Below are 25590 nucleotides of genomic sequence, written 5' to 3'. Positions count from 1 at the left end.
GAGAGCTGGACTCGAGGTCAGTGCATGATCCAGCTCTCACTAGGGGGCATGATGCTCTGTCCGCCCCAAACCCACTCCTGTCTCCCCGGGGGGCTCGAGAGCTGGTTAAAATGTTACAGCTTGGCCCCAAGGGAAGGAACTAGAGCAACTTCTATCCCGTGCAGCCCTGCTGTCCAGGGGCCGCATAGATGGCCTGGCAGCTGCCCTTGATCTAGAGGGGCGGTCGTCCTACCCATCCCTGCTCGGACACGAAAACTGCTCCGTTGCTCCAGTTCCCCAGCTGGAGAGCCAGAGTCAGGCTGTGTTGGGAGCAATAGGGGGCCTGATCCCAGTTGCAGTCTCTGTCTCCCCCAAAGAAGCTCATGATACAACGGACAGGACCTCAGCCTCCATCAGACTGGTTAGGGCTAGCACCGAGGTGCTTGTGGGGTCGGATTCAGGCCACGCTCGTCTGCCGAAGGAGCGCCAGCATTTGCCCCTGGCGTGTAAGAACGGGATCCCAGCGTTTCAAACTGTGACATTCCAAACCCAGCCGTACGGGGCTCCAGCTTGGACGTAGCGCCAAGCCGCGGTGAGGACTAACCTCCAGGCCGTGGCAAAGGCTAGCGTCCTGAGCCAGCCCTCCCCCAGGATGGGGGCTTGGGAGATCTTTAACAAAACACAGGGAGAGACATGACCAAGAGGGGCCAGGAGGACACAGAGGATCACCTGTCGGCCTAGCCCAGGTGAGGATCCTGGCAGGCCGTGGTCTAATATGGCTTCTAAGTTTGCTGTGACAGTAAAATGCATCAACACGGGACGGAACGCCACAAAGCTGCTGCTACTGGACATGGCATAAATTGAACACGGTACAGGTTTGCACGGATCGATTACAAGACACACATGAACTTATCCCCCTACTGGCTTGTTAGTTACCCCTCAAACAGTTGTGAATGCGGCAGGCATGCTTTGTTCCTTACCGTTTTTTTTTTTTTTTTTTGGTTTTTTTTTATTTTTTATTTTTAAATTGAAAATAAACTGATCGTGTGGAGCCTGCTGACTTGGGCAATAACGGGTGGTTTTTTACAGGGCTCACTCTAGCCTCTTGGGGAAAATAAACCCCCTCCGGCCACGCTGCAGCCTGGGTGTGTTCTGCCCAATGGACGATGGCTCGGAGGCGTAACGAAGCGTCTGGATTCTCCGCTCAGCATGCTGCTAGGTACATAGTGGTGATCTGTCATGCATTGGCACCAAGGCTGGCTGGTTGTCGTAGCGAGCTATATATATATATAACTACATATACAAGAAGGGATTTTGGATGTGGCTCAGATGGCTTGAGTATGTGGGGGGGGAGCTTTTTTCCCTTAAAAATGGGGGTTAAAGTCACAGTCCCCACCCCCTTCTCCCCCCACACACATTTAAACAGTCCAAGTTAAAAATGTGCCAAATTCAATCAAGCAGGACTGGATTCCAGGGGTGCAGTGTCCACTCCAGAGGAGTTGACGCCTGATAGAGGCCAGTGGAGCGGGGAGCAAAATGGCAGGGGGGTATTGTCCCCGCTGTGGCCCACCCACCACCTCTGTCCTGTGCTGATCCAAAGGCAGGTATGTTGAACTCACATTCTGCTCACCCAATTATTTTCTCTCCCCCAGTCCCAGACATGAGTTTTTTAACACCCTCAGTATTGTCTGTAATAATAAACTGACCGCTAGTCCCGGCGGTGGTGGGACATGGCCTTAGATGCTGATTTCAGAACCCCAGCAATGGAAGGAAGTAGTATGGGGCAACTCCAAGGCCTGGCGTGAAAGCAGAGCATGTTGGGTTTACTCTCCTGAGTACATTAACTCACTGAGCTCTGGTGTGTTTATTAGGTCACTCTGGTTCATAAAAAGCCCATTAACCTTTCACTTTCTTGGACCAACTCTAATTTTGGAACGGAGGGGGTGGTACAAGTGTGTCTATCGCAGGCATATGCACCGCCCTTTACGAAAAGGGGACACTCATTAGACCATGCTTGTAACCCGCCGAGGGCTGCTTTGCTCAGTTTCCCATCAGGCGAAGGCAGCCGGAGTTCTAAGGCAGCCGGGTGCAGAGCTTAGACGCTCCGCTGTGTGGAATCGCTACCTCTGCTCCTTGGACCTCCTGGCCTTTGCTGTTGTGCAGCAAGGCCATATGATCAGCAGTCAGGCTGGCTTGTGTTTAAAGCTCATGTATGGATCCAGAACTCCATGAGGGCTCCCTCCTGCAACCTCGTGGCCTTCGAACTGGGAACAAATGTACGCTTCCCTAGTTGCCATTAGTACGATTGCCCCACTGCCAGGCTCATGGGTGCACGGAGCTCTCCTACCGATTAAATATTGAAGCTCCAGCAGGACTTAAAAGGTAAGGGTTGGGGCGGGGGGGGGGGGGGGGGGGAACGTGCACAAATAAAGGATCAATAATTGTCAGAGGGAAAGAGTAGAGTGGAGAGGGGGTTGGGAGTGAAACATTCTCCAATTGTATTTGGGGGTAAGGGATGTGAAACTGTCCACCCCTCTCCCCGTGACTTAGACTCTCTGGGCATGGGTGAATTCTACCTCCTGTGAGATGTCCTGGACTGCTGGGCTCATGCCCGTGGCCACACCAAAGCTTACTACTCTGGCTCTCCTTGCTCTTCGTACTCACAAAAGTATGTCAGCAGCTGCTTGGTGCTGCAGTCTGCTTCTCTAAACCACAAGCTGTGGGGCTGGAAAGCCTGGGTAGAGTCCCAGGCAGGAGCTGTCCTGCTAGAACATTTGCTAGTGGCATGGCCAGTCACAACTTTCCCTAGGAAGACACTTCCATAGGCTAAGCCACATTGCCAGGAAAACGTAGCTGGTAATCAGGGAGATTTGCAAGGATACTCCAGAGCTGGCTGGCACGGGGCTGCAGCGAGGTCCTTTGAGGGATATTATGCAAAAGGTCCAGAATAAAACAGGACTGGACTCACAGAAGGAAAGGAAACCACAGTGTGGATGCGTATCAGATGCTACTATCCAACGCGCTGGTTCAACCAAAGCAAAGCCACTAACGTTGAAGGCCCCTTAGAGCCAGAAAATGGGAAACTGGCTTGGTCTTCTCAGGTACAGAGTGGACCGAATTGGGAAGGGTGGGTGGTTTCTTCTTGTTACTTCAGGAAACGCTCTAGGAGGGGCAGGACGTGAGCCTGTTTCCTTATAGGTCCAGTCCTGGCCCCCTGAAAAGACATTCACTGCTCTTTGGGGGAGGGGGGAATATGACCTATACCTGGCGGGAGGCAAAGGAACTGGACTGGGTTCATCAGCCAGCAGGCCTTGTGGTAAGCAGCAGATACTTTGGCCTTTGGGGCACCTTTGGTCCTTGTTTGGAATGGGTTCAGTCTCTCTTAGCCGACGTGCTTCCCCTCTTAGCTGTGTATGATGCTGGAAGGGGGTGAGAGAGCACCCGCCCCACCACCTGGGCCAGCTACTCACCCACCCCATGGGCACCAGTGACTGAGATTATCTCAAGGGGTTTCATGGCAAAGCCAGACACACAGTGTTTGAGCTGGCTCTCACCCTGGCTATGCTCCTGGCTAGTATTTACCAGGCTTCCTGTTAGCCCACAAAGCCCAGCTGCCCCAGACTTTATAGCAACTCTGGGCCCCGAGACCGTCCCAACTGCCCTTCTTCCTCTTCCAGCCCAATGCTTAGTTAACACTATGACGTGGAACAGCTTCAACAGGGCAGAGAGTGGGTGCCAGAGCCTCAAGGCCTGGCTTCCCCCGGGGTTAGGCTCAGCCCCTGGAGAGTGGGAGAGCCAAGTTTGAGGCTGACTCAGATTTGATGGCAGCCCTTGCTGGAGCGGCCCAGCCTCTGGGCTGTGTTTGGCGGGGTGGTGCTGCCTGCTGTGGAAAGTCTCGTTTGTGCCAGGAAGCAAAGCCCTGCAGGCACACGTCCCCGCGTGAGGGTACTGCCTAGCGCAGGCAGTCCAGACAAGAGCTAGATAGGGGCTTAAACCTGACACTCCTACAGCCCAGCTGAGGGCCACTACTAGTGGGCGAGAAAGTCACTGCTTGGGCTGGGTCTCTGGCCCAGCTACAGCGTGGAACGGCGTCAAGGGGGGAGATTGGGGGGCAATTCCCTCTGGCCCAGAGGTTAAGGCCCAAGCTGGGGTGTGGGAGAGCCTGGTTCCAGTGTCCTATGCCCTTCTCAGGGCCACGAAGGTGGGGCTCTGGTGGAGTGCCCCACTGGCAGAGTTTATAACCACAACATTTCGCTGAGGCCACGGTATTTTGGGCGGAAACTCACAGCCTCACCTTGCCTGGCACGTCCCCTAACCACTGGGCTAGTGAGGGACTGACACACAGCTCCCTTCTTTCCCTGTGTAGCCCAGTACCTACTGAGTTAATTGTAACCCTAAAGTGGAACAACTTCACCCCGGGGAGACTGAGACCTTTCTGCTGTGAGTCCCCCTGTAGCCCTGGGGTTATGCTCTGCGGCTGGGGTGTAGGCAATCCAGGTCTGAGGCTTAATTCTGATTCAGAGGGGGTCTGGTTTTACTTAAATATTAATTGGCCCCCATCCCAGGAAGACAATGGCTCCTGCAAAGGAGATGGGATTTAAACAAGGACTGCCCTCCTACCTCAGTCACCTGGGAGGGAGGAAATCGCTGTCCAAACCCCTTCTTAGGGGGCACAGGGGAGACTGGCACTAGGCTCACTCACAACACAGGCAAGTACCCTAACCACTGGACTACAGAGCGATCTTAACCCTTGGGTGGGCCCAACCAATACTTAATGGAAGCGGCCAAGCTTCCAGAGGCAAGAACAAGGATAAGAGCACTTAACCGACTCTTCCTCTCAGCAAGCAGAGGCAGGAATTAAATCAGCATGTCCAACATCTCAGGGGCTGGCCCAGACCACTGAGCTGTAGACAGCTTCTGACGCTGCTGGGGCCCACGTAACAGTTAATTAAAGTGGAACAGCCTCAACAGGAAGGCTGGAGCGAGCACTCTGGTCACACAGCAGCTCCAGCACCGCATTCGAGCCGCTCACTGAGTAACTCGGGAGCACTGGGTCACAGGCGGCCACACTGGCAGAAACAGCGGGAGGGATTTGCACCTGCCTCACTAACACCCCAGCTCCACCCTCTCGCCTTGAGTTCTGAAGATCTTGTGCCTTAAACCCTCCCCTGGGGCGCATCTGGCTCTGTACACTTTTAGGTCGTGCATCTTCAGAAGAGGTACAGTAGTGCAAGGCATGATGGGACATGTATGCAAATCACCCCAGAGCTGCTTTCATTTAAGATGTCATTTAAGCACCAAAGATGGCTTTAATCAGCCATTTTGGCAAATCAACCTTGAGTTGGGTGGGCCCCTCTCAAGTCCAGCTGCTTCTGTAAGCCTGCCTTGCAATGGTCATTTGCATAAACATCCCATGATGCCGTTTTTCAAAACCAAGACTCTTTTGTGCTCTGTCCTGCACTGAGATTGAACATTCAGTTATCAAAGACATGCACCCGCCATGTAACAGCTCCCCTTCTCTGGCAATCACATGGCGGGGGGGCTGCAAGGTTCAATACCCTACCAAGGTGCCACGGGGTGGCAATAGCCCAGGGTCTGTATGCCCAGCAATGCACCTGTCGCACCAGAAAAAACTAAATCTTAAGATGTTCGACGGAGCCTTGGACGTTCCAGTCCCAACGCGACTGCCCTCTCACTTCTCTGGGTGGCTGATGGGAGTCAAAGCAGTCGCCGAGCTGCTCATCACAGTTCTTCTCCACCGACCTGCCTAGTCCAGCTGTATGTATCCCCAAAGCAAGCACAGTGTATCTGGTCAACTCAGATGTTCAGGCTCAGTTGTCACCTTCGCACAACGTTTGAAGGTCCCAGTGTAAAACCGAAGAGAAAGGAAGACGATGCCCTGCCACGGCCTGGCACCTCTGGGACCCACGGCAGAAGCTGGCTTTACGCTTTCAAAGAACAGCACGTAGAAACGATGAGACATGCAGCGGAAGGAAGCGACTTTGCAGAATGAAAAGAACCATCCCTGTCTTTAACCATTTCCCCTGACAGCGCTCAGGACTGTCTGGAAACCCTTCCACAGCAACCAAAGGGTATTGCAGCTTAAAAGAAAACGGAAGCAAAAACCAAAGGTTACATAACTGAGGTATTGATAGCATTGGGTCGCTTAGAATGTCCGTAGCTTATGCTGGGCTATGGCGCTTCCTATTTGTTCTTCCCAAGCGATGCGTCCACCTCTTCTTCCGGCTTCAGGGAGTGCCACTGGGCGATGGGCCGCCGGGGGTTAGCCAGCATGTCGGACCAGTGCCGCAGCTCCGTGCCGCTGGCGTTGGAGCCAACGAATACTTTGCCGATGGCTTCGTTCTTCCCCAGTTTGTCGTAATCCAGGACGGTGATCACCACCTGCACTTTCTGGGGCACACAGAAACGCCGTGTTATTACCAGCATCACAGCTGCAAAATGGCCCGATGCCACTGAGAACCGAGTGGGAATCTATTGGAGCCAAGATTCCCCTGCAGCTGGGAGATGGGTACTAACCTGTCCAATAATGCCTGATGGATCTGAGTACCTGTTCCCATGGGAATCATGTTCCCAACTCCCCCAGGCAGCTAGGCAAAGCTCACCCTGTATCTTCAGACAGCTCTCCCTTCTCATTTTAGGGGCAATGGATATTAAAGGGGCAGGTTTGTCCTGAAAAGGGGCTATGTAATACTGGTGGAACACCTGCTCCCCATGTCAGAGTTTAGCTTCTGAAGCAAGTTGGTCCTTTTCCTCTAGCTAGGCAGAGCCAATGCAGCTAAGGGCTTATTCCCCACCCGAATGCTGCACCACTTTAATTCCACTGGTCCAGTTAAAGTGGTACAAACTCCCTAGCATGGATGCAGTGATACGAATATAAAGCATCGCTAAACCTGTTGCTGCGTGAAGGCACCTTCATGCCGGAATAACTGCACCCCTACTAGGCCTTGTGCTGGGATAACTATTTCAGTAGAAAAAAAATGCCCCCCCCCCTCCCCAGCAGCGTTATACCAGGCCACAAGCTGGTGGAGAGCAGGCCTGAGTCCCATTGGTTACATTCTGCACACCATTAAAGGTAACATGGCTGCAGCAGGGAAGGGTGTCACCAAGGTCAGAGTATGATGGGGCCAGGGCTGTGCAGGGGTCACTAGTGAAGAGCCTGGTGCCGTGATGGGGTTCACCAAGGCCAGAGGGCGAAGGGGCCAGAACCGCATGTGGGCTGCCGAGGGCAGTGGATGAAAACACTGGGGCCATGTGGGGTCACTGAGGGCAGTGGGGATGGGGCGGTCATTCATGAGCCTTTCATTACAGGCGATGAAGCAAGAGGCGAAAAGGACCCAGCCTGACTTGCTCAGGGCCCTAAATATGCATTTAGGTGCTTAGCTTTAGGTCCCTCCTTTGAGACATTTGGCCTCAGATCCCCGGCTCGGGGGTTTGCAAGGCTGGCAGGCCAGGGGAAAACCCAGGTTTCTGCTTGGAACCTGGCAGGTCGGCCCTGGAGCAGCTGAGAGACCATAGCACAGGGCCACTCCTCTAGCCCTGCTTTGACCGGCACCCGTGTCCTTGTCTCACTAGCCCCTCCACCCGCTGGCTGCCGTTAGCATTGGTTATTGCTGAAGTTGGGGCTGGACCTTACTGGCGGGAGTGACCCTCGCTGCAGGGGGCTAAGGATGAGTGGTTGTAATTTGCAACAAGGCGGTTCATTTGCAGAGATATGGAGCAGCCACAGCTTCGGCCGAGGCCAATGGGAGCCTCAGGCCCCCTGTGACTCTGACATTCAGGCCCCAGTGATATTGGTAGCATTTGCCCAGCGTAAACTCTGGCTTTCTGTACTGCCTCTTGCGTTCAGAGCAGCCACCCTCATTACACAGCAGGGACATGTCAGTCTGGAGGAGCTCAGCTCCTGCTCAGTACTAGCGTGCATGAAACACCGGCCCAAGGCCGGCTCCCATCTCTCCATCTCCTCCGCTGCTCAGGGGGTGGGTGTGTCTAGATCATCTGAAGGCCTGGGTGGTCACCTTATATGGGTGGATGTCATGGGGGAAGGGTCTGATCCCCCCAATCAGAGGCTCCCAACTCAGTCATGTGAGCTGTCACTCACTCATCTCTATGCCCCACCCCAAACCTCCCAAGACGAGAATCCCGGCATGGGAACCTGTATCTGCTCAAAGGGGATCTCGAAGCTGAAGGACTCATTGAAGTAGGGGTTCAGGGTCTTCTTCTTCACAGTGGTCTTCTTCTTCTTCAGCCTCTTGCCATTCTGCATTAGGTGGATCTTCACATATGGATCTGCAGGGAGAACCCAAAGCAGGAAAGGTCAGAGCCAGCCCTACTTGTGGGCATGGAGGCACAGAGGGACCATAGAGGACAGGGTAGCCAGGCTGGGTTTATCTGTGACTGGGGGGTATGAGCAGGCAGAGTGCATCATGCAATGTAGTGGCCTGCTGTCAAATCAAGAGTGGGCAGGAACAATAAGCAGACGCCATTTATCTGTCTACTGCTAAGTACCTACATGGTGGGAAGATACCTGCGAGCACAGGGCTCTTCAATCTAGCAGACAGCTCGGGTCCAGACAGGAAGACAGGCAGCCGTGATGGAAGCTGTACGTCACCGCTGCTCCTGTATGACCATTTGGGCTTGATTCCTGTGTCTCAGGGACTCCTTGACCCCAGAGCGAGCCATGTCCACATTCCTTTGCACTGGGGTCAGTGCGTACACAGGCAATGGGGAGCCCAGCCCCACAGAAAGTCAAAGGGCACACTGGAAGCAAGACCCGCTCCCTCCCTTGGGGCTGGGGGGCAGCCACCCGCAGAGGTGATGGCCTCAAGACAACAAGATGAAAGCCACTGGAGCACTGTTTTGCAGAGGGAGCTCTCGGACCCTCTGTTCCTAAAGCTCATGCTTCAAGCCAGTTGCCTGCAGGCATCAATGTATGCGGGGGAGTGGTCTCCATCCTTTGAAGCAGCAAGGATGGCCATGGCTGGAGACGGGACATTGGGTGGGGTGAGCCAGGGCTCTCAGCTGGCATCGATCATTCTCTCTCTCAGATGCTTGACTGCACCGCATGGGTCACTTGCCAGGATTATCTGGGTCTCCCTCAAATAATCAGTTCCCTGCCATTGCAGGGGCCTCGCGCACTGGTGCACGTCAGTCCCCCCTGTTCTCTGTTGGTGGCACACAACAGCCCAGTCCCCTCTCGGCTGGAAGACTCGGAGCTAATTTAGGTTGTTTGGTTTAGGGTGTGGGTGCTGGGTGGCTCAGACTAGATGATCTGTGTGGTCCCTTCTGGCCTTAAGCTCTATGACTCCATAACCCCACCAGACACAGCACTCAGGATCCGGGTTTCTGATTTAAAGGTGCTGAGCCCTGGGCAGGAATTCTGCCTGGGGAGTGTTAGTCAGCAGCGGGATTGGGCTGGCTCAGGAGCGCCATCAGGTGCTGGAAGGTGGCTCTGCTCTTACCTGAGAGACCCCCCACGTCCATCTTTTTCAGGTTCTTGGCTTCCAGGATACAAACGGTGAGTTTCCCGGCGGTGGGCACGTACCGTAGCGAGATGCAGATATCTCCCAGCTTCTCTGGCTGTGGAGCAAGGGGAAAAGCAGAGGTCAGTGCCTTTCCATGCCCTGGTATCCTGGGATACTTGCACTGAGAATCAATCCCTCAGGAAACCACGGGAGGAGACCCAAGAACCCCTTCACCCATCGAGCTAACCCCTGCATCAGACACTGTGCTGCATCGCTGGTGCAGGCCGGCAGGAGGTCTGCAGGAGCGCCAGTCCCTAGCGGGTGGCAGAAGTCAGACCAGCTGTAGCAGTTTTTACCAGATTTAAGACAGGGCTTCTGCACAAGAAAGAAACCTTGCAGTGGGCAGCGGGACCTGAGTTAAGTGCAGGTCTCAGGGTACAGCCAAAGCCCGTGTTAAATCAGAGTGTCTCCCCATAACAGAGCTCCCCAGCTCCACATGGACTGACACACAGTGTCGTATTTACCAGCTCTGCTGTCAGACCACTGTACCAACAGTGCTGAGTTCGGCCTCGCAAACCTTCCTGTGAGGTGCGTCACTATCATTAACCCCACTGTGCAACTGGGGAAACCAAGGCACAGAGGGGCAGTGACACGGCAAAGTCAGACCTAAAACTCCATTCTGCTGACTGCCAGCCACATGACCCCACCACTTCTTTCTTAATCAATGGAGCCTCCCATTTCCTGGGAGCTCCATAAGCACTATATTGACTTAGCAAGGCTAAGTGACTTCCCAAGGTCACACACCATGGCGATGGAGGACCTGGAATTGAACCCAGGAGTCCTAACATGTAGTCTCCTTCTCTAGCTGCGAGACCCTACTCCTTTGCCAGAGCTGGGAATAGACCCCAGGACTCTTTGTCCCTTGCTCCCGTCACTAAGCCACTCTCCTGCAGCCACTCTTCCATCTCTCATTGCAGGATGGATCCTCTTTCTCCCCCTCTCACCAATACTCAACTGCAAAGATAACACTTATAAGGAGCCCCCCTCCTTGGGTGACCTTGAAAGCACAGCAGCTGCCTAATGATCCCAATTCCTGACCCTTTGAGCACATTTTCTGAAGCCACCTCCTGCTGGCCAGATGCCCCCGCTCCTTGAACTCCCATCTCACCTCCTCTTTCTCACCGCCCTGCAGGTCTCTCCACTCCTCAATGGGTTGGCCCAGGTCCACTGTGTTCATGGGCACCTTGACCTCCCCAATGATGTCGTGCTTGGAGAAGCGATCAAAGTCGTAGATGGCCATCACCAAGGTTTTCCCACCCAGCTCTTGGTAGGGAACCTGTTATGAAGAAGGACCCTTGCAAACCATTGCCATAGCGACATGGGGTCTGGCTGACGAAGGATCCGACAAATGATCATGCACCGCAGTGACTAGGCTGGGACCCCTTCACCAGTTCTTGCAGTGAGTGGCCAGAATTGCTGTGTCAGTTCAATAGCACTGCTCAGCCACACAGCTGCACGTCGTGCGGGCCATGGGTCTGGGCAACTGCCTTGGTTCTCGTTCAACATGCTGGCAAACTATTTACTAGGGGCAGCCCCTCCACCAGGGGAGGTGCAGATCCTCCTGCAGTTCCTGACTGGGGCATGGTGGGGACAGGGACAGAAGGCTGGGACACATCCCTGGCTGGAAGACAGACAGGAGTTCTGCCCTTCCGACAGTATTAGACTGACTTAACGGCAAGGCTAAGGGGCTCCTCATGGTCACACACCATGGCAATGGCAGACCCAGGAATAGAACCCAGGACAAGTGTCCCCTGCAGGACAGAGTGGGGTCTAGCAATTGGGGCTGGGGACCACTGTGCTGAGTGAACTAGGAAGGGTCTCACCTTGAAGACGAAAGTCTCATTGAAGGCCGGGTTGAGGGTCTTCTTCTGCACTTTGGTCTCGTATTTCTTCTTCTTGTCCGGAAGCAGGAAGACTTTGACATACGGGTCCGAGGTGCCACCCATATCCAGTGCCGGGAGCTCGGCCGCTTGGAGAATGCCCACCGTCAGCTGGAGGGGGAAGAGGGATGTTTCCTCAGTGAGATGGCTCAGCAAGACGCCGCTCCCACTCCCCACTGCATGGAAAAGATCCCCAGTGGATCTTCCAGCTCCACGTTCCCTCTGCCCCTGGCCAGTCAGGGACGCGCTTGGTCACCCTCCCCAACACCCTGCTGCAGCTGGGGCCAGGAGATCGCTTGCTGAGCTGTGTCATTCCACAGACGGTGCTCTCTCTGTGCTGATAGTGGGCCTGCCAGGTCTGGGCTCAGGGCCCTGTGGAGAGGCACGTTCCATCCATCTTCCCCTTCCTCACATCCCAGGGTGCTTGGGAAGTGCTAGAGGGGACCCTTTCAAAGGGCATGTGGGACAATCATGGTGGGGATAAATTCCCTCCCTACATCTCTGCCCTTTGCAGGCACCTGTGCCACTCAGAGGCTGGCATTCCCCCACGCTCTTCGGCTGGAGTTTCCAAGGCTGAGTCCTTCACTTGACCCTCTCCTCACAACCCTCCCGCACTGCCCTGGCCTCCTTCCCCAACCTCCCCATGTCCCAGCCCCTTTCCTGCCAATGTCACCTGGTTAGCCTGGAAATCATAGTCCAGCGAGAACTGCAGCTTGCCCAGGTTCTCTGGCTCCTTCTCCTCCTCCTCGCCTTCTCCCTCCGTCAGGCCCATCTCCGCGTCGTCATCGTCCTGTTTGTTCTGCAGAGGACACAGAGCCTGCCTGCTCAGCTACGAGGCTTCGGACACAGCCGGCCGATCACACACACACAGCTCTTCCCCGGCTCGGTGCCTCGGGGATTCCCAGCCTTAGAATTCATGCACGAGTGTCACCGACTGAGAGGAGGCAGGAGGCTGAACTGGGGTTCCGTTCAGCGGACTCCCCAGAGACACGACTGCCCTCTACTGGAGGGACAGCAAGACCCCGCTCTAATGGGTAACCGGAGCCTGAACAAAAGTGAGCTTTGGGAGCAGAAGGACCTGAGATCTAGCTGCCCTGATGGCTGTGCAGCCCTGGCAGCATAGCAACGGCTGGGAGGTAATGGATCTGTTACAGATAACAGCACTGACTGGGAAGCAGGCCTGGGAGAAGCCGCTGCAAAGCAGGAGGCCCCCGGGTGGTCAGCACTGGCCAGACATAAAGGGGAGGGAGAGGTTACTTACTTCCTACCATAACTGGAGTTCTTTGAGATGTCTTGTCCCGGTGGGTGCTCCATGGGAGGATGTGCGTGCACTCAGGCACTCCTGACTAAAGATCTTTTCATTCGCAGACACCTCCTCATGCTCAGTAGGAGGGCGTATAGGGAGGAGTGGACCCTCGCCACACCAGTTCCTTCACAACCTCACAGGACCCGGAAGCAGAGGGAAAGGAGGGCAGTTGGTGGAGCAACCACAGGGACAAAACATTTTGAAGAACTCCAGTTACTGTCCGAGGAAAGTAACCTCCCCTTCTTCTTGGAGTTATTGTCCCCATGGGTGCTCCATGAAAGGAGACTCCAGAGCAGTACCTCAGTGAGGAGGCTGGTGCTGAGGAGGCGGATTCAGTGCAGAGTTTAAAACAGCTTCACCAATGTCTGGAGGCACATACCAAGGCATAGCGGTGGGAGAACCAGTCCTTGAGGGGACCTTTCTCAGGGGGGCTGTGGGCGTGGATTGAGCCCTAGTGGAATGAGCACTGACTTTAGGAGGGGATGCCCTCATAGCATGCCAGAATACACCCCAAAACCCAGTTAGATAGTCTCTAGGTAGAAACTGAGGGATCTCTCATCCTCTCGGCGAAGAAGATGAAGAGCTTGGGGGAAACCCTGAAAGGTACAGTCCTGTGTAGGTAGAAGGCCAGAGCTCTTCTTATGTCCAGAGTATGGAGACTGGCCTCTTGTCTTGAAGACTGAGGCCTAGGATAAAAGATCAGTAGTTGAATGTCCTGACCAATATGGAACGCTGATGAAACTTTAGAGAGGAAACCAGGATGGGGACACAGGGTAACTCTCAGGACAGAACACTGAGTATAGTGGCCCCTAATTCACCTACCCTCCTGGCCGTGAGGATTGGTCTTGAAGAGCAGATAGAGGAACGGACGGGTTCCCACTAAATTGAAGTCCCAGGGTGGAGCAGCCTCCTGCACTGAAGGAAACAAATGAAGGAGGCCCTTAGAAGTGTTGCAGTTGTAGGATGTGTGAAGATCAAGAATCCTTCCACTGACTTGTGAAATGCTGTGAGAGCAGCTAGGTGAACTTTCACCGAACTCAGGGAGAGGCCCAGCAATTTCAGGTTTAACAGGCAGTGAAGTGAAGACTTGGCAGGGGACATGGAGCAACAAGAGCACCAAATCCAGAAACGCTTCCACTTCTGCACGGAAGTCCTTCTTGTGGTAGGCTTCCTGCTATTCACCAGAACTGTCTGGACAGCAGGAGGATACTCCTTCTCTAAGCCCAGAAGCCATCGAGGAGCCAGGCCTTCAGGTGTAGTGATGAGAGGTTGGGGTGGGTTGTACAGCCCAACTCCTGTGTCAGGATATCCATCAACAGAGGGAGGCGAAGAGGCAGACACAGCGAAAGACGAGTCAGGGTCAGGAACCATAGTTGTCTTGGCCATGCCTGGGCTCTGAGACTAATCACTGCTCTTGTTTCAACTTTTTCAGAACTCTGCAGCAGGAGAATGGGGGGATAGGTGTATAGCAGACATCGAAGCTAAGGGGCACAGAGAGCATCTACCTTCTTGAGTAGAAATATCAGTACTTCGTGCTGAAAGGCATCATAAAACAGTCTACCTGCGGAAGACCACAGGTAAGGCAGATCTTACAAAAGACTGAATCATTCAGTTCCCTCTCATGGTCTTGATGGAAGAATCTGCTCAATGAATGTACAATGGTGTTCTGCAGTGCTGGCAGACAAACTGCTGAAATATCTATTTGAAGGGCTCTGCACCAGTTCCACAGCTTTACCAAGTCTTTGCTTAAGGATTGGGATTTGCTCCTCATTGGTGGTTTATGTCTGCTCAGTTGCCTAATATCACTCTGAGCAAATGGCATAATGGACTGCTTGGAGTGTGAAGATGTCGCTGTGAAGTAACAACTCCCGAGGAGAACCACCTGCCTTGAGCTGTATTATCCTAGAGATGAGTGCCTCAGCCCAGGAGTGGGGTGTCCATGGTAATGACGTGAGCAGAAGGTGGGCGTGAGAAGGGGGTTCCCACACAGTCTTTGAGGATTTTTCCACCAAGCGAGGGACTCGAGTCCCATCAGAGGCACTGATAACCTTCTGGACACATTGTGTGTGTTGGGAGGATAGGCTGTCTTGAGCCCGGCTTGAAGGGACCAGAAGCGACGTCTTGCATGGGAGTTACAAAAGTACAGGCTGCCACGTGTCCGGCAGTTGAAGGCAAGCCCTCACTGCAGTTTGTGAGCTCTGTTGCAGCGTGGAGATTTGGCTGGACATCATGGCAAACCTGTCTGCAGGTAGATACAATCTGGCTGCCACAGAGTCTAGGGCGGCGCTGATAAAGCCTATGTGTTACACAAGTATCCAAGGCGATTGATCTATACGGGGTGAAGGCCCAGGGAGTGGGAATGGGCTAGGGCCTGCTTGGTAGCGGACTGCACCTTGTGCAAAGAACGACCCTTGAGGAGCCAGTCCCCAATAGGGGGGGATGATTTCCCCCAGCTGCCAAAGGTGGTCGGCTACGATGGAGAGGACCTTCTTAAAGCTCTCAGGGCAATTGACACGGTACCGGTGGTGTTTGGTGCCCACTACAAATCTGAGGAAATGCCAGTGCTCTGAGTGTATGGTGACGTCGATGACGAACTAGCCCCCGGGATCTAATGATGGAATAACTCCTGCAAGGGTGAGTGTCCTGAATGCTGCACATGAATACGGAGTATTTAGAATCCAGAGGTCCAGAATCAGTCCCCACCCTACTTTTCTCTTGGGACCAGGAATAGAATCCCGTTCTGACGAAGTCCGAGGGAACAGGTTCTAATCACCCCCAGTTGCAGGATGGATTTCACCTCCTGCTTTAGGAGCCCCTCATGAGAAGCGTCCCTGAATTGGCAGGGGGAGGAGGAGGGGAGGGGGACATGGAGCTGAAATGGATGGAGTAGCCCATCAAAATCACCTCCAGTACCCATTTGTCTGAGGTGATGTGCTCCCAGAAAGGGAGAAAATGGGCAAACTGTCCCCATAGGGTGGGTGGATGGAGGGTTGATGCAGCTGAAGATCCAATCGGGAGAGCTTTTGGTCCTTGACTAACGGGTCAAAATGGTTGTTTGGATGAGGTAGCCAACTGAGAGGTGATGGTGGAAGATGGGCCTTTCTTATGCAGTCTGGGCCTCTTTCTAGGCAGCTCAGCGAATCTTTGGGGGCCTGAGAGTACACAGAACATGAACATTGCGTTGTCTGAGGTTTGCTGTATCTTCTCTTTGTAGATGGTGCATGTGTGCCAAGAGATCACAATGCTGCCTTAAGTCCATGGCATCAATAAAAAGTTTAGGCCCTTTGAAGGGCTGGTCTTCGTGTTTTGTACCTCCCTGGTCAGGCTGGAGGACTGGAGCCAGGAGGCACAGGGCATGACTACAGCAGTAGCCATAGAGCACCAGGCTGTATGTGCCACATCAAGGAAAGTCTGCAGCAACACCTTCGTGATTGTCTGACCCTCTGTAATAAGAGCTGGAAACGGCTCTCTCTCGTCCTGAGGCGACAAATCAGTCCAATGGGAACATTTAGAACAATTTGTAAAGTCATCTTTCGCCATCAGGGCTTGATAGTTGGTGACTCTGAATTGAAGTGAGGCCTTTGAGTAGCTGATACAACCTAGAAGGTCCAGACATTTAAGCTCCTTATCAGTTGGTGTTGATGTGAAGCAACACTGACTACTTCTCTCATCGGCAGTGTTGACGACCAGAGAGTTAGGGGTGGGATAGGAGAACAGGTGCTCCAAACCTTTGGCCCTCTTGCAGATGGGTGGGATGGCAGCCGGAGTCTGCCACACTGCACAGGCTGGTGACAGTAGGGCCTGGTTGACAGGTTAGGTCACCCTGCCCTAAAGGGAGGCGTGCAGATGTTCACCGCCAAGTGCGGCTGATCCTGGACTTCCTCCAGATGAATCTGTAAAGCCTCCACTACGTGCTTCAGAGGGTCCTCAAAGGCCTTGAATCATCCATGTAGGATGGTGGAGGGGGCATAGCTGCCTCATCTGGGGAGGAAGAGGATGGTGGTGTCTCCTCCTCTGTTTTCAATGGTGGGTCTTCTTGAGGAGGGTCCTGAGGATGTTGTTGGCCAAGAATCTTGGTGGATCCTCTTGTGCGAAGACACCCAGTAGACTTGGTCCCCACGAGGGGCCCAATGGTTCAAAAAAGCCCTCTTGGGAGGGGCATAAGGAAAAGGAATAGGGCCCCAGAACTGTTCCTGCCAGTGCTGATGGGTCATGCATTGGCTGGTTCCTGGCATCTCATCCTCAGGGAATGTCAAGGGAGGGAGGGTGAAATGGGTAGGTGGGGGAGCCTTGAATGGATACCTCTGAATCAAAGAAAGTGTCCTCTCCCATGTTCGGTGGTGGACCTAGTGGAGCTAGTACCAGGCTTGGATTGGTACTGGGGGCCAAACCGGCAATTGTGATGGTACCAGTGGGTGAGCATTTATATGATGCTGTGGCAGATGTGTTGGTCCCAGTTGGCACGCAGGTGCTGGTGGGGAAGTCCTCCCAGTATCCACAGCACAGGGGACTTGTTTCCTCCAAGACCTGAAGGTCCTTGTGAACAAGGAACCGGGAAAGCACCAGTGAGCCTGGGGATGACTCCTCTGGGTGAAACACCTCTAGTGGTACTGGAGACAGTGGACCCACTTGCTCTGGAGAGGCCCAGCTGAAGGTAGATGGTATTAGGTGATATGATTTCTTCAAAGAGTCCTTCCGCTTCAAGGAATCCTTCTGTTTGGAAGAGTCCATTTCTGGTACCAACGGGTCTATCGTTCGCTGCTTGGTGGTGGGCTTTTCAGTGTTCGGCTTCGCAGAAGAAGCCTTCCTTGGAGGCGTCAGTGCCTTGGTACCGTGATTGATAGGAGCTTCAACAGGAGATGTGGTCTCCTTGCTCCCAGGTTAAAGCAGGTAAAAATGTATGTACAGGTGAGTCACAGTCTATAATGTCAAAAGGCAGCAGAGATGTAGTGTTCTGCCAGTTTCCCAAAAGTCTTTCAGGGCTACCCAGGATAACTCTGGGGATCTCCACCTCCTTCTTCAGTTTTCTGCTCTGTTAGAATCAAAACAGCCAAGAGATGAAGAATTTTTCCTTGTATCCATATTTATTGCTTCTTCTCACAGAAGCCAAGCTGCCCGTAACAGCTCCCACGCACGTCCCTTCTTCACTGAGGTGGCAGGGAAGGAATGCACTTAACAAAGGCTTTGATTTTTGATCTCACACACAGTGCCCATTTGCTTTCCATGCACGGGAATTAGCACTCTCCAGTTCAAGTTTTTCATTTGCATTACACAAGGCTTCCTTCTTGTTTGATGGGTTACTTAGTTACAGGGGTACATACAATGCAGACATTTGCCATCACATTATACCAGGGCACAGATAAGTGACAACAATGCATGCAGCATCCCACCAGTTTTCCATGAAGTTTAAACACATTCTTATACATTTTAACATCTACTTTGAACAATACTAACACACATGTGAGCTGTGAGTTTGTCAGTTCTCAGCTGATGCCTAGGCCTTGGCCAGAGCTGGCACTTGGCTTACCAGCGTCACACCCATCATGGGGCTGACAAGACTTGAATTCTGGGGTCTTGGGCATAAGCCACCAGGAAAGCCACTGGTTGAGAGGGCCTGAGGCGCGAAAAGGGGAGAAGGGGGAACCCCCTCTCCCTAAGCTAAGAAATCATGCTAAGAAAATGAAAAACAACACAAGTAAAGCAGCAAGGTAGCAGACACTACAGAATTCTGTCTCGAGCCACGGGTGGTGGAGAAGGAGCTGGAGGGGCATGGGACCACTCCTCCTAGACGCCCTTGTACTGGAGCACAAGAAGGCATACGGCATAGGCACGGACCCGCAGACACTGCTAACAAAAATACCTCCAGTTGAGCACACCCGCGCATCCTCAGGCAGAGAGGCTATCGGGACAAGATCTTCAAGAACAGAGGGAGTGGCCCTGGGCGGTTGGAGGGCATGACCTCCCTGCAGACGGGCCAGGAAGGGGAATGGAGATAGGCCCTTGAGGTAAAGGACTAGAGTAAGAGCCCCAAGCCTTTCCAGCATGGAAGGCTACAGGCACCCACCTACCTGCAGGGGAACGTAGGGCCAACATTGTGTAGAGGAGCAGGAAATTAAACCCCAGGCTGGTGCCCAAACCGCTGGCCCATCCCTCCTGTTATAAATTATCTGCTACATATTAATCTATTCAGGAGGTGTCTAGGAGCGATGTGGCAATGATCTGTTAGACGTGAATAAGGCATGGGATCAGAGCCATAGCTCAGCTGGGGAGTTCCCCTCTGACCTCCCAGATCTTAGCCTCAGACACAACTTGTAGCCTGTGTTTTGCAAAATGGGGCTTTGTATCATTTTCCTGTTTAGCAGTGGATGTATTGGAGCCCCAACTGCCCACTCTCCCTGGAGAACTCTTCAACATGCATTGGGCCTGCCGGGCATAAGCTTTGGAGCTAATTGGTGCATTGGACAAATCCCCATACCCCCCGCCCCTTTGCATGGCTGACAGAGAAGCAACATTCACTTTGCCACCTACCATGAATTGCCATCCAGGTTAGTCAGAGAACATGGAGACAGAACAACACAGAAGAAGGACAACGAGAGCACAGAGAAGGAAGAGAAGGACATTATAGAGACAACCACCACCACAGATAATCAACAACACCCAATGCGCGTGAGAAACAACAGACTCCACCCTCTTAAAGGCACACCGTACCCAGGCTGAGTGTGCACGCTGGAGTGGGCTCTACTTTCAAGCAGTGAATTTGGAAAGTTTTGTCAGCACCAACATTGATTTTGTACATAATCAGCCAATCTCTAAAAGGGGGGTGCCCATTTATGCACTTTGCCCTCATTACGTGTATCTGAAACAAGCCAATTTCAACTTTCCCTTTAATGGATAAGTGCCCAGCAAAGCCACTGTAGTTGCTACCAGTCCAGTGTTTCTCTGGAAACCAAATGCACAGGAAGCACAGAGAGAGAGAGAGAGAGAACATGATTTTCCTCACAAAGATAACACATTTACCGGGACAGCACAATACCCTGCTATATAACCCTGGACGGAGGGGGTGGAGAAAGGAAACTGACATGAAAAGGACGAGAAAATGAAGTCACTGACACATCCTGGCTAAGTGTGCATGCTTGTGTCTCCCCTGGCTGACGGATACAAGCCCAGCTCCTAGTGCTGTCCCCAGCAGAGATTCTCCTTTAGCTCAGGTGGCCGAGATCTGTCTTTTCAGAGCAGCCCGGCCTGCTTTCTGCTCCATGGAGCGCATAATGACGATGAGCAGCTGTTTATTCAGCCCTTTTGGATTCCCCATCCCAGCTGTGGGCCATCCTGAGGAGCTGTGCTCTGGCTGAGATCAGGCCCGTGCCATCATGGCTGCTGAGTGCCTGGCAATAGCTTTTTCCCCTGTTCCTTTGTATATGCATCAGCCTGTCGCTGTCGCTGCAAGCCCTGGGTTTGCACTGACTCTCAGCCTTTGCCTCATACCAAGCAGCCTCCTGCCTGGTGCTAGGACCGTCGCTCCAGGCACTGCACCTCCCTTTAGTGCTCTGGAGCTAGGCTGTGTCACTAAGGCTCCGGCCTGCCGTGGGGCGATGGGAAGCCGCGTCAGCCAAGGGGGAACTCCAGGAGAAACAATCCCTTTCAGAACTCTAAGCAGGACCATTGCACCCACTCAACCCTGGGATGCAACATGTGTTACCCTCAGCTCCCCTCCGCATCCTATGGGGGCAGCACAGATTCCTAGGGGTACTAGCAGATGATGCACAAGGGGCACAAATTGGCATGGTGGGGCAGGCATCTTGCTCCATTCCCTACTGCACACCTGCCAGGCTGGCCCTACAACTGTCTTCCTAGATACATGGGGGGTGGTGATCACCTCCTAGGTTTCATCCTCCGCTTGTCTAGGTAGCAGGGATAGTGATGTGGGTTGGGGGATGCCACTGGTAACAGGGCAGGTAAATGCACAGAGCCTGAAGAAGCAGTTCACTGAGGCATTCAGTCAGCAATGATCAAGTCCTGATAAGACTCGCCAACCCCAGAGGAGTGAGCCCTGGGCTGCACCTCACTAAAATGCCTCCTGCAAATGCAAAGATGCCAGCAGTATGGGCTATAAAATGCTCAGGTCCCAGCCTGCTGCCCTGCATGTCGGGCTGGGCACCTCCAAAGGACCTGGCTGCAAGCGGGGTGGGGATTTGGAGCCTCTCCCATGACCCAGGCTCCACATGGCTGACCTGCTGGATTGCTACAAGAACCCGTTGCCACAGTGGATTGATTAAAACAAAAACAACGAGGAGTCCAGTGGCACCTTGAAGACTAACAGATCTGTTAGTCTTTAAGGTACCACTGGACTCCTCGTTGGTTTTGTGGATACACACTAACACGGCTACCCCTCTGATACTTGGTGGACTGATTGCCACCAGCAAGGCCAAGGACATAGCTCCAAGCTGCAGATGCCAGCTGAAAGGGGAATGACTGATTGACTGGAAAGCTCTAGCCCAGGTCTGAGAGGCATGTGGTGCAGACCAATCTGTAAATAGGGTTTGCCATAAAACAGGCCTTTGGGATCCCATCTGCCCTCCAGTTTCTCTACAGCCTCCAACTTCCCATCTGAATAGGGTCAGCCAGTCCTGTTGGGGCCTGATTCACATCAGCTGGCAGAACTGGGACCATGGGGCTCCCATGGAACTTGCTTCACCATTTCCCTAAGTGAAAAGGAAAAGGACACATGGGCTGGGGGGGGGCGTGATTCCACCCTGGAAGAATCATAGAATATCAGGATTGGAAGGGACCTCAGGAGGTCATCTAGTCCAACCCCCTGCTCAAAGCAGGACCAATCCCCAATTTTTGCCCCAGATCCCTAAATGGCCCCCTCAAGGGTTGAACTGACAACCCTGGGTTTAACAGGCCAATGCTCAAACCACTGAGCTATCCCTCCCCCCCAAGAAACTCATGGGTTCTCATGAAAACTCACTGGGCACTTTATTTTCATAAGGGAAAGTACACAAAATGGGGGTGGGGTGGAGGGATGATTCTGCAGCAGCTGTAGTCAGCAGATGATCCACCAGCACCTGCGGGCATTGTTTATGGGGTGCCACAGACCAAGTGAGCATCTGGTGTTCCTCTTATTCTAGCCACAAATGTTCTCCCGGAAGGGCCGATGAAGCGGTTTGGAGACAAGATATGACCCTGTTCTTCAACTTTTGCCAGCTCCTAGAACCAAACTTGACCCATATCTGTTGGAAGCCTGAATGTTTGGAGTCTATGTTCCCCCTGGAACTTTTGAGTCTCATGCACCTCACTCTGCTCTTCTGGTTAGCAGTAAGACCATTATCTGAAGCACTAAAATGCCTCAAGAAATGCTGCTCTCCCTGGCTTTCCAGCCCAAATCTCATGAGACACCCTGTTTTTGTGATATTCCCAGTCATGCTTTATATACTTGAGTGGTCTGCAGTTTGATCATGTTGCTGGGTGATCACTGATCCTGAACTTTGACTCTTAAGGAGGCTCCTCATCCCAGCATCTCCCCTGAAGGGGCTGATCCTTAAAATGTGAGAATAACTAAAAGCAAAGATGAAATGGGAGGAAATAGGGGGGAAAGAAATACTTAAATGGCCTGAAACTTATGAATGGTGATTCTGATAATGCAATCTGCTGCTTTATACCAGTCAGATTCTCCGATGTCTTTAAGCTTTAGAAGCAGTCAGCGATCCTGTGGGGAACGTGAGACAGTTGTTGTGGCAAATAATAAAGAACAGGAGAAGCATTTCCATTCCTTGACAACAGAGACACAAACTCTGCTGATCAAGAGCTTATTTATATGAAGAGCAAAGAGCCCTGTGTAACTTCCTGATTCATGTGGCTATCTCCCGTGTGTCCTCTAGGTTTGGGGGAAACAGTGCTATTGACAGGGGTGGGTCTAAATTAAAACGTGTGATTCAAGACATGACTATAAAGAAGACTGCACAAATGTAAAATGGTAGGTCATGTAAAGCACGCCATCTGCTGGCATGTTTCATGGCTAGCTTTGTTCATGAGTTGGTAGGTTCAATAAAGTTGTTGTTCTGCGGCACATGACTCCCTCTGTCTGAAACCCTGCGTGCATGGGGAAGGTCAAAAAAACCTCAATCCAAATTCTGCACCCGAGGCCTATTTCTAGTTAGGAAAGCAACCCAACCCCCCCTCCCTACCGCCATCCGTACTGCAGAGGGGAAGACCCTATGCCTCTCCCATCCAGTGTCTACAATTAACTCCTCCCGCTGGATAAACCCTTCCCAAGTGCCTTATGGGAACGTAACCCACCCTAGGACAGCTGGGGAGCGTTGTCTCCCTCTGGTGACACCAATCTGCTACGGCATCAGTTTGATGCCATTACTGCTTTCGCCCTAGCTCATGCTCGTAGCGGCAGAGGTCCCTGGGGTTCAAATCCTGCTCTAGGTGAAAGCTGAGAGGGTTACCTTCACTCCCTGTATCTGAGGAACTGCACACTTCTGCTGCTGCTTTAGGAATAAATGACTGTGTTTGTTGTTTCCTTGGTCAAAATGACAAGCAGGCACTTTCTAACACTCTGCTCCAGGGACCCGACTGAGCCTTTACCAAGAGGCGTTTTACCTGGTTCCCCGATTTCATGTCTTTCATGTTCATGGCGTTCTTCATCCCTTTGCCCTTCTCCTTCTTGTTCTTCTTCTTCTTGCAGCAGCATTTCTTGCAGATGCAGAAGCAGCAGGTGAGGAGGAGCAGGCCGCCTACCACAGCGATGGCAATCAGGGCCCAGGGAGGCACTGTGCACAAAACAACGCCAGCCACACGATCACCCTTGTGCCACAGCCACACCCCCAGCAGCCAGCACCCGCCCGGTGCAAGGCCTCAGAAATGCCCCTGGGTTATACAGGGCGTTTGTCACTGCAGGGCCTGCGCACGCTCATTGACAGGGACACACACATCTACTGTGCTCTGCAGGCCAAGGCAAGTTGGGAACTCTGCCATTCGCCCGGTGATAACACGGTACGTGATGTGAAATTACCCTGCAACAGCCCCTCCCTGGCCGTTAAATGGCATTTATCCTGGAACTGAGCACTCTGACTCCCCACTACCCCAGTCCCTCTAAGGTAACTTCCCTTCCTCCCACCTGCCCCCTAGGGTTACCACCTTTGAAATGCAAAAAACCCAGCACCCCCCTCACAAGGCAAGCCTGCTGCAAGCCCAGCTCCCAACCACAAGGCAACTCTGCCGCTCTCCCCCATTTCAAGAGCCCCTTATAGTATCTAGAGAGAGAACACCTACAGATAGGACTGATAACATCACTTTCTTACTTATACTGTGGGAGTGGGAACACGGCAACATCTTTAGCTGGACACCGAAACTTTTAACATTAGATATCCCAGTGCATTGTGATAATCATGCAAACCTTTCGACCCATGTAAAAAAACATGGCAGACTACATTATTTTTCAGGCAACTAGCAAAGCCACAAAAAAACTGGCCAGGCTGGTCCGCTAACAGCCACATTGTAACCCTTCCGCCCTGCCCCGCCCCAGACACCACATGTAAACACCCCCCACCATCAGTCACTCCATGAGAACTCCCCACTTAACTCCCCCACCCCCCGAGTCACTCCATGGTAACTCCCCCCAGTCTCTCCATGGTAACTCCAAACTGACCTCCCCAAGTCACTCCATGGTAAGTCCCCACCGACTCCCCCCACCCCCCGCAGTCACTCCATGTAAGTCCCCACCGACTCCCCCCACCCCCCGCAGTCACTCCATGTAATTCCCCACTGACTCCCCCCACCCCCCGCAGTCACTCCATGGTAACTCCCCACTGACTCCCCCCCCCGTCACTCCATGGTAACTCCCCACTGACTCCCCCCACGCCCCGCAGTCACTCCATGATAACTCCCCACTGACTCCCCCCCGTCACTCCATGGTAACTCCCCACTGACTCCCCACCCCCCTCCCGTTTCCTCCATGGTAACTCCCCACGGGCTCCCCCCTAGGGACTCAGTGACCAGTAACTGATGCCGAGGTCCCGTCCATCTCGCCCGTGTCTGCGAGGGCTGCCCGGCCGTGCTCTCGCTACACTGGGCTGAGCAGATGCAGTGGCCCATCCCCTCCGAGCTCTGTCTGGGCTGCCCAGAAAGGGATGCTGGAGGCGGGGCCAGTCGCCAGCTACTCACGGGGAATCTTGTTCAGCTCGTTCATGAACTTGGCCTTCAGCTTGGCAAATATGTCCTCCTTGCTGTCACTCAGGCTCGTGGTGTTGGTCACGTTCTCCATGGAGCCCACAGGCATCGCGGTGCTGACCGGCTGCGGAGCCACCACGGCCTCTGGGTTTTTCTTGGAGCCAGTCCCCATCATGGTTAGTTAGGGGCTTCCTGAAAGACACAGTAATGTCGCCAATGACACGCTAGGCCCAGCCGGTGTTCCACTCTCCAGAGTCACCCGGGCAGTGTTTCCAGAGGTGATGCCTGTACCCAGTGCTTCATAAGCCTGAAATCTCTGGGGCTGTCTTTGGAATGCTTCAATAAAGGCCAGTTTGTTTCTCCCCGACTGGAGGGACACAGGGTCTAACAGAGCGAAACAGGACGCCCGGGCGCTCTTCCCCCCTTCCTGTGAACGCTCCGAACAGCCAGTGTGGGGTGGCTGCTGTGACTCCACAGGGACATGTGACCAGGTCACCTGGTGCTGGACCCCATCTTGGGATGTCAGTATTTTTCCAAGCTTTGAAACAAAGGGTTCCCGCCATATGCAAAAGCTATACAAGGCAGGGGAGTGACATCATCACGGTCCTTCACTGACTCCCCACCCAAGAAGACTGCTGGAAACACCTGAGGAACAAAGACTGAACTAGGGGACGTGCTGGACCCAGGCTGAAGGGATATGTAGCCT

At 53.3% G+C, this 25590-nt stretch overlaps 1 protein-coding gene across 3 annotated transcripts in view; it reads right to left on the bottom strand.

The window, feature by feature from the left end:
• Nucleotides 1–2394: 2394 nt before the first annotated feature.
• The window catches only part of SYT2 (synaptotagmin 2), a 184515-nt gene continuing 161319 nt past the window's right edge, over nucleotides 2395–25590 (bottom strand). For 2 of the 3 annotated variants that reach the window (XM_084610963.1, XM_084610964.1), the window contains exons 3-10: nucleotides 24879–25076; nucleotides 23316–23485; nucleotides 12075–12200; nucleotides 11345–11512; nucleotides 10630–10797; nucleotides 9459–9576; nucleotides 8153–8286; nucleotides 2395–6390 (exon numbers count right to left, since the gene is read on the bottom strand). In XM_084610963.1, the coding sequence (XP_084467089.1) occupies nucleotides 6184–6390; nucleotides 8153–8286; nucleotides 9459–9576; nucleotides 10630–10797; nucleotides 11345–11512; nucleotides 12075–12200; nucleotides 23316–23485; nucleotides 24879–25059 (1272 nt within the window). In that variant the 5' untranslated portion in view covers nucleotides 25060–25076 and the 3' untranslated portion in view covers nucleotides 2395–6183. The remainder of the gene's footprint in view (nucleotides 6391–8152; nucleotides 8287–9458; nucleotides 9577–10629; nucleotides 10798–11344; nucleotides 11513–12074; nucleotides 12201–23315; nucleotides 23486–24878; nucleotides 25077–25590) is intronic. The other variant, XM_084610965.1, reaches the window with a different exon arrangement.

This window comes from Lepidochelys olivacea (genome assembly GCF_965140295.1).
Source record: "Lepidochelys olivacea isolate rLepOli2 genome assembly, chromosome: 21".
NCBI classification, from domain to species: Eukaryota; Metazoa; Chordata; order Testudines; family Cheloniidae; genus Lepidochelys; species Lepidochelys olivacea.
Note: the sequence above shows the minus strand (reverse complement) of the source record. Positions and strands in the feature narration are given on the sequence as shown.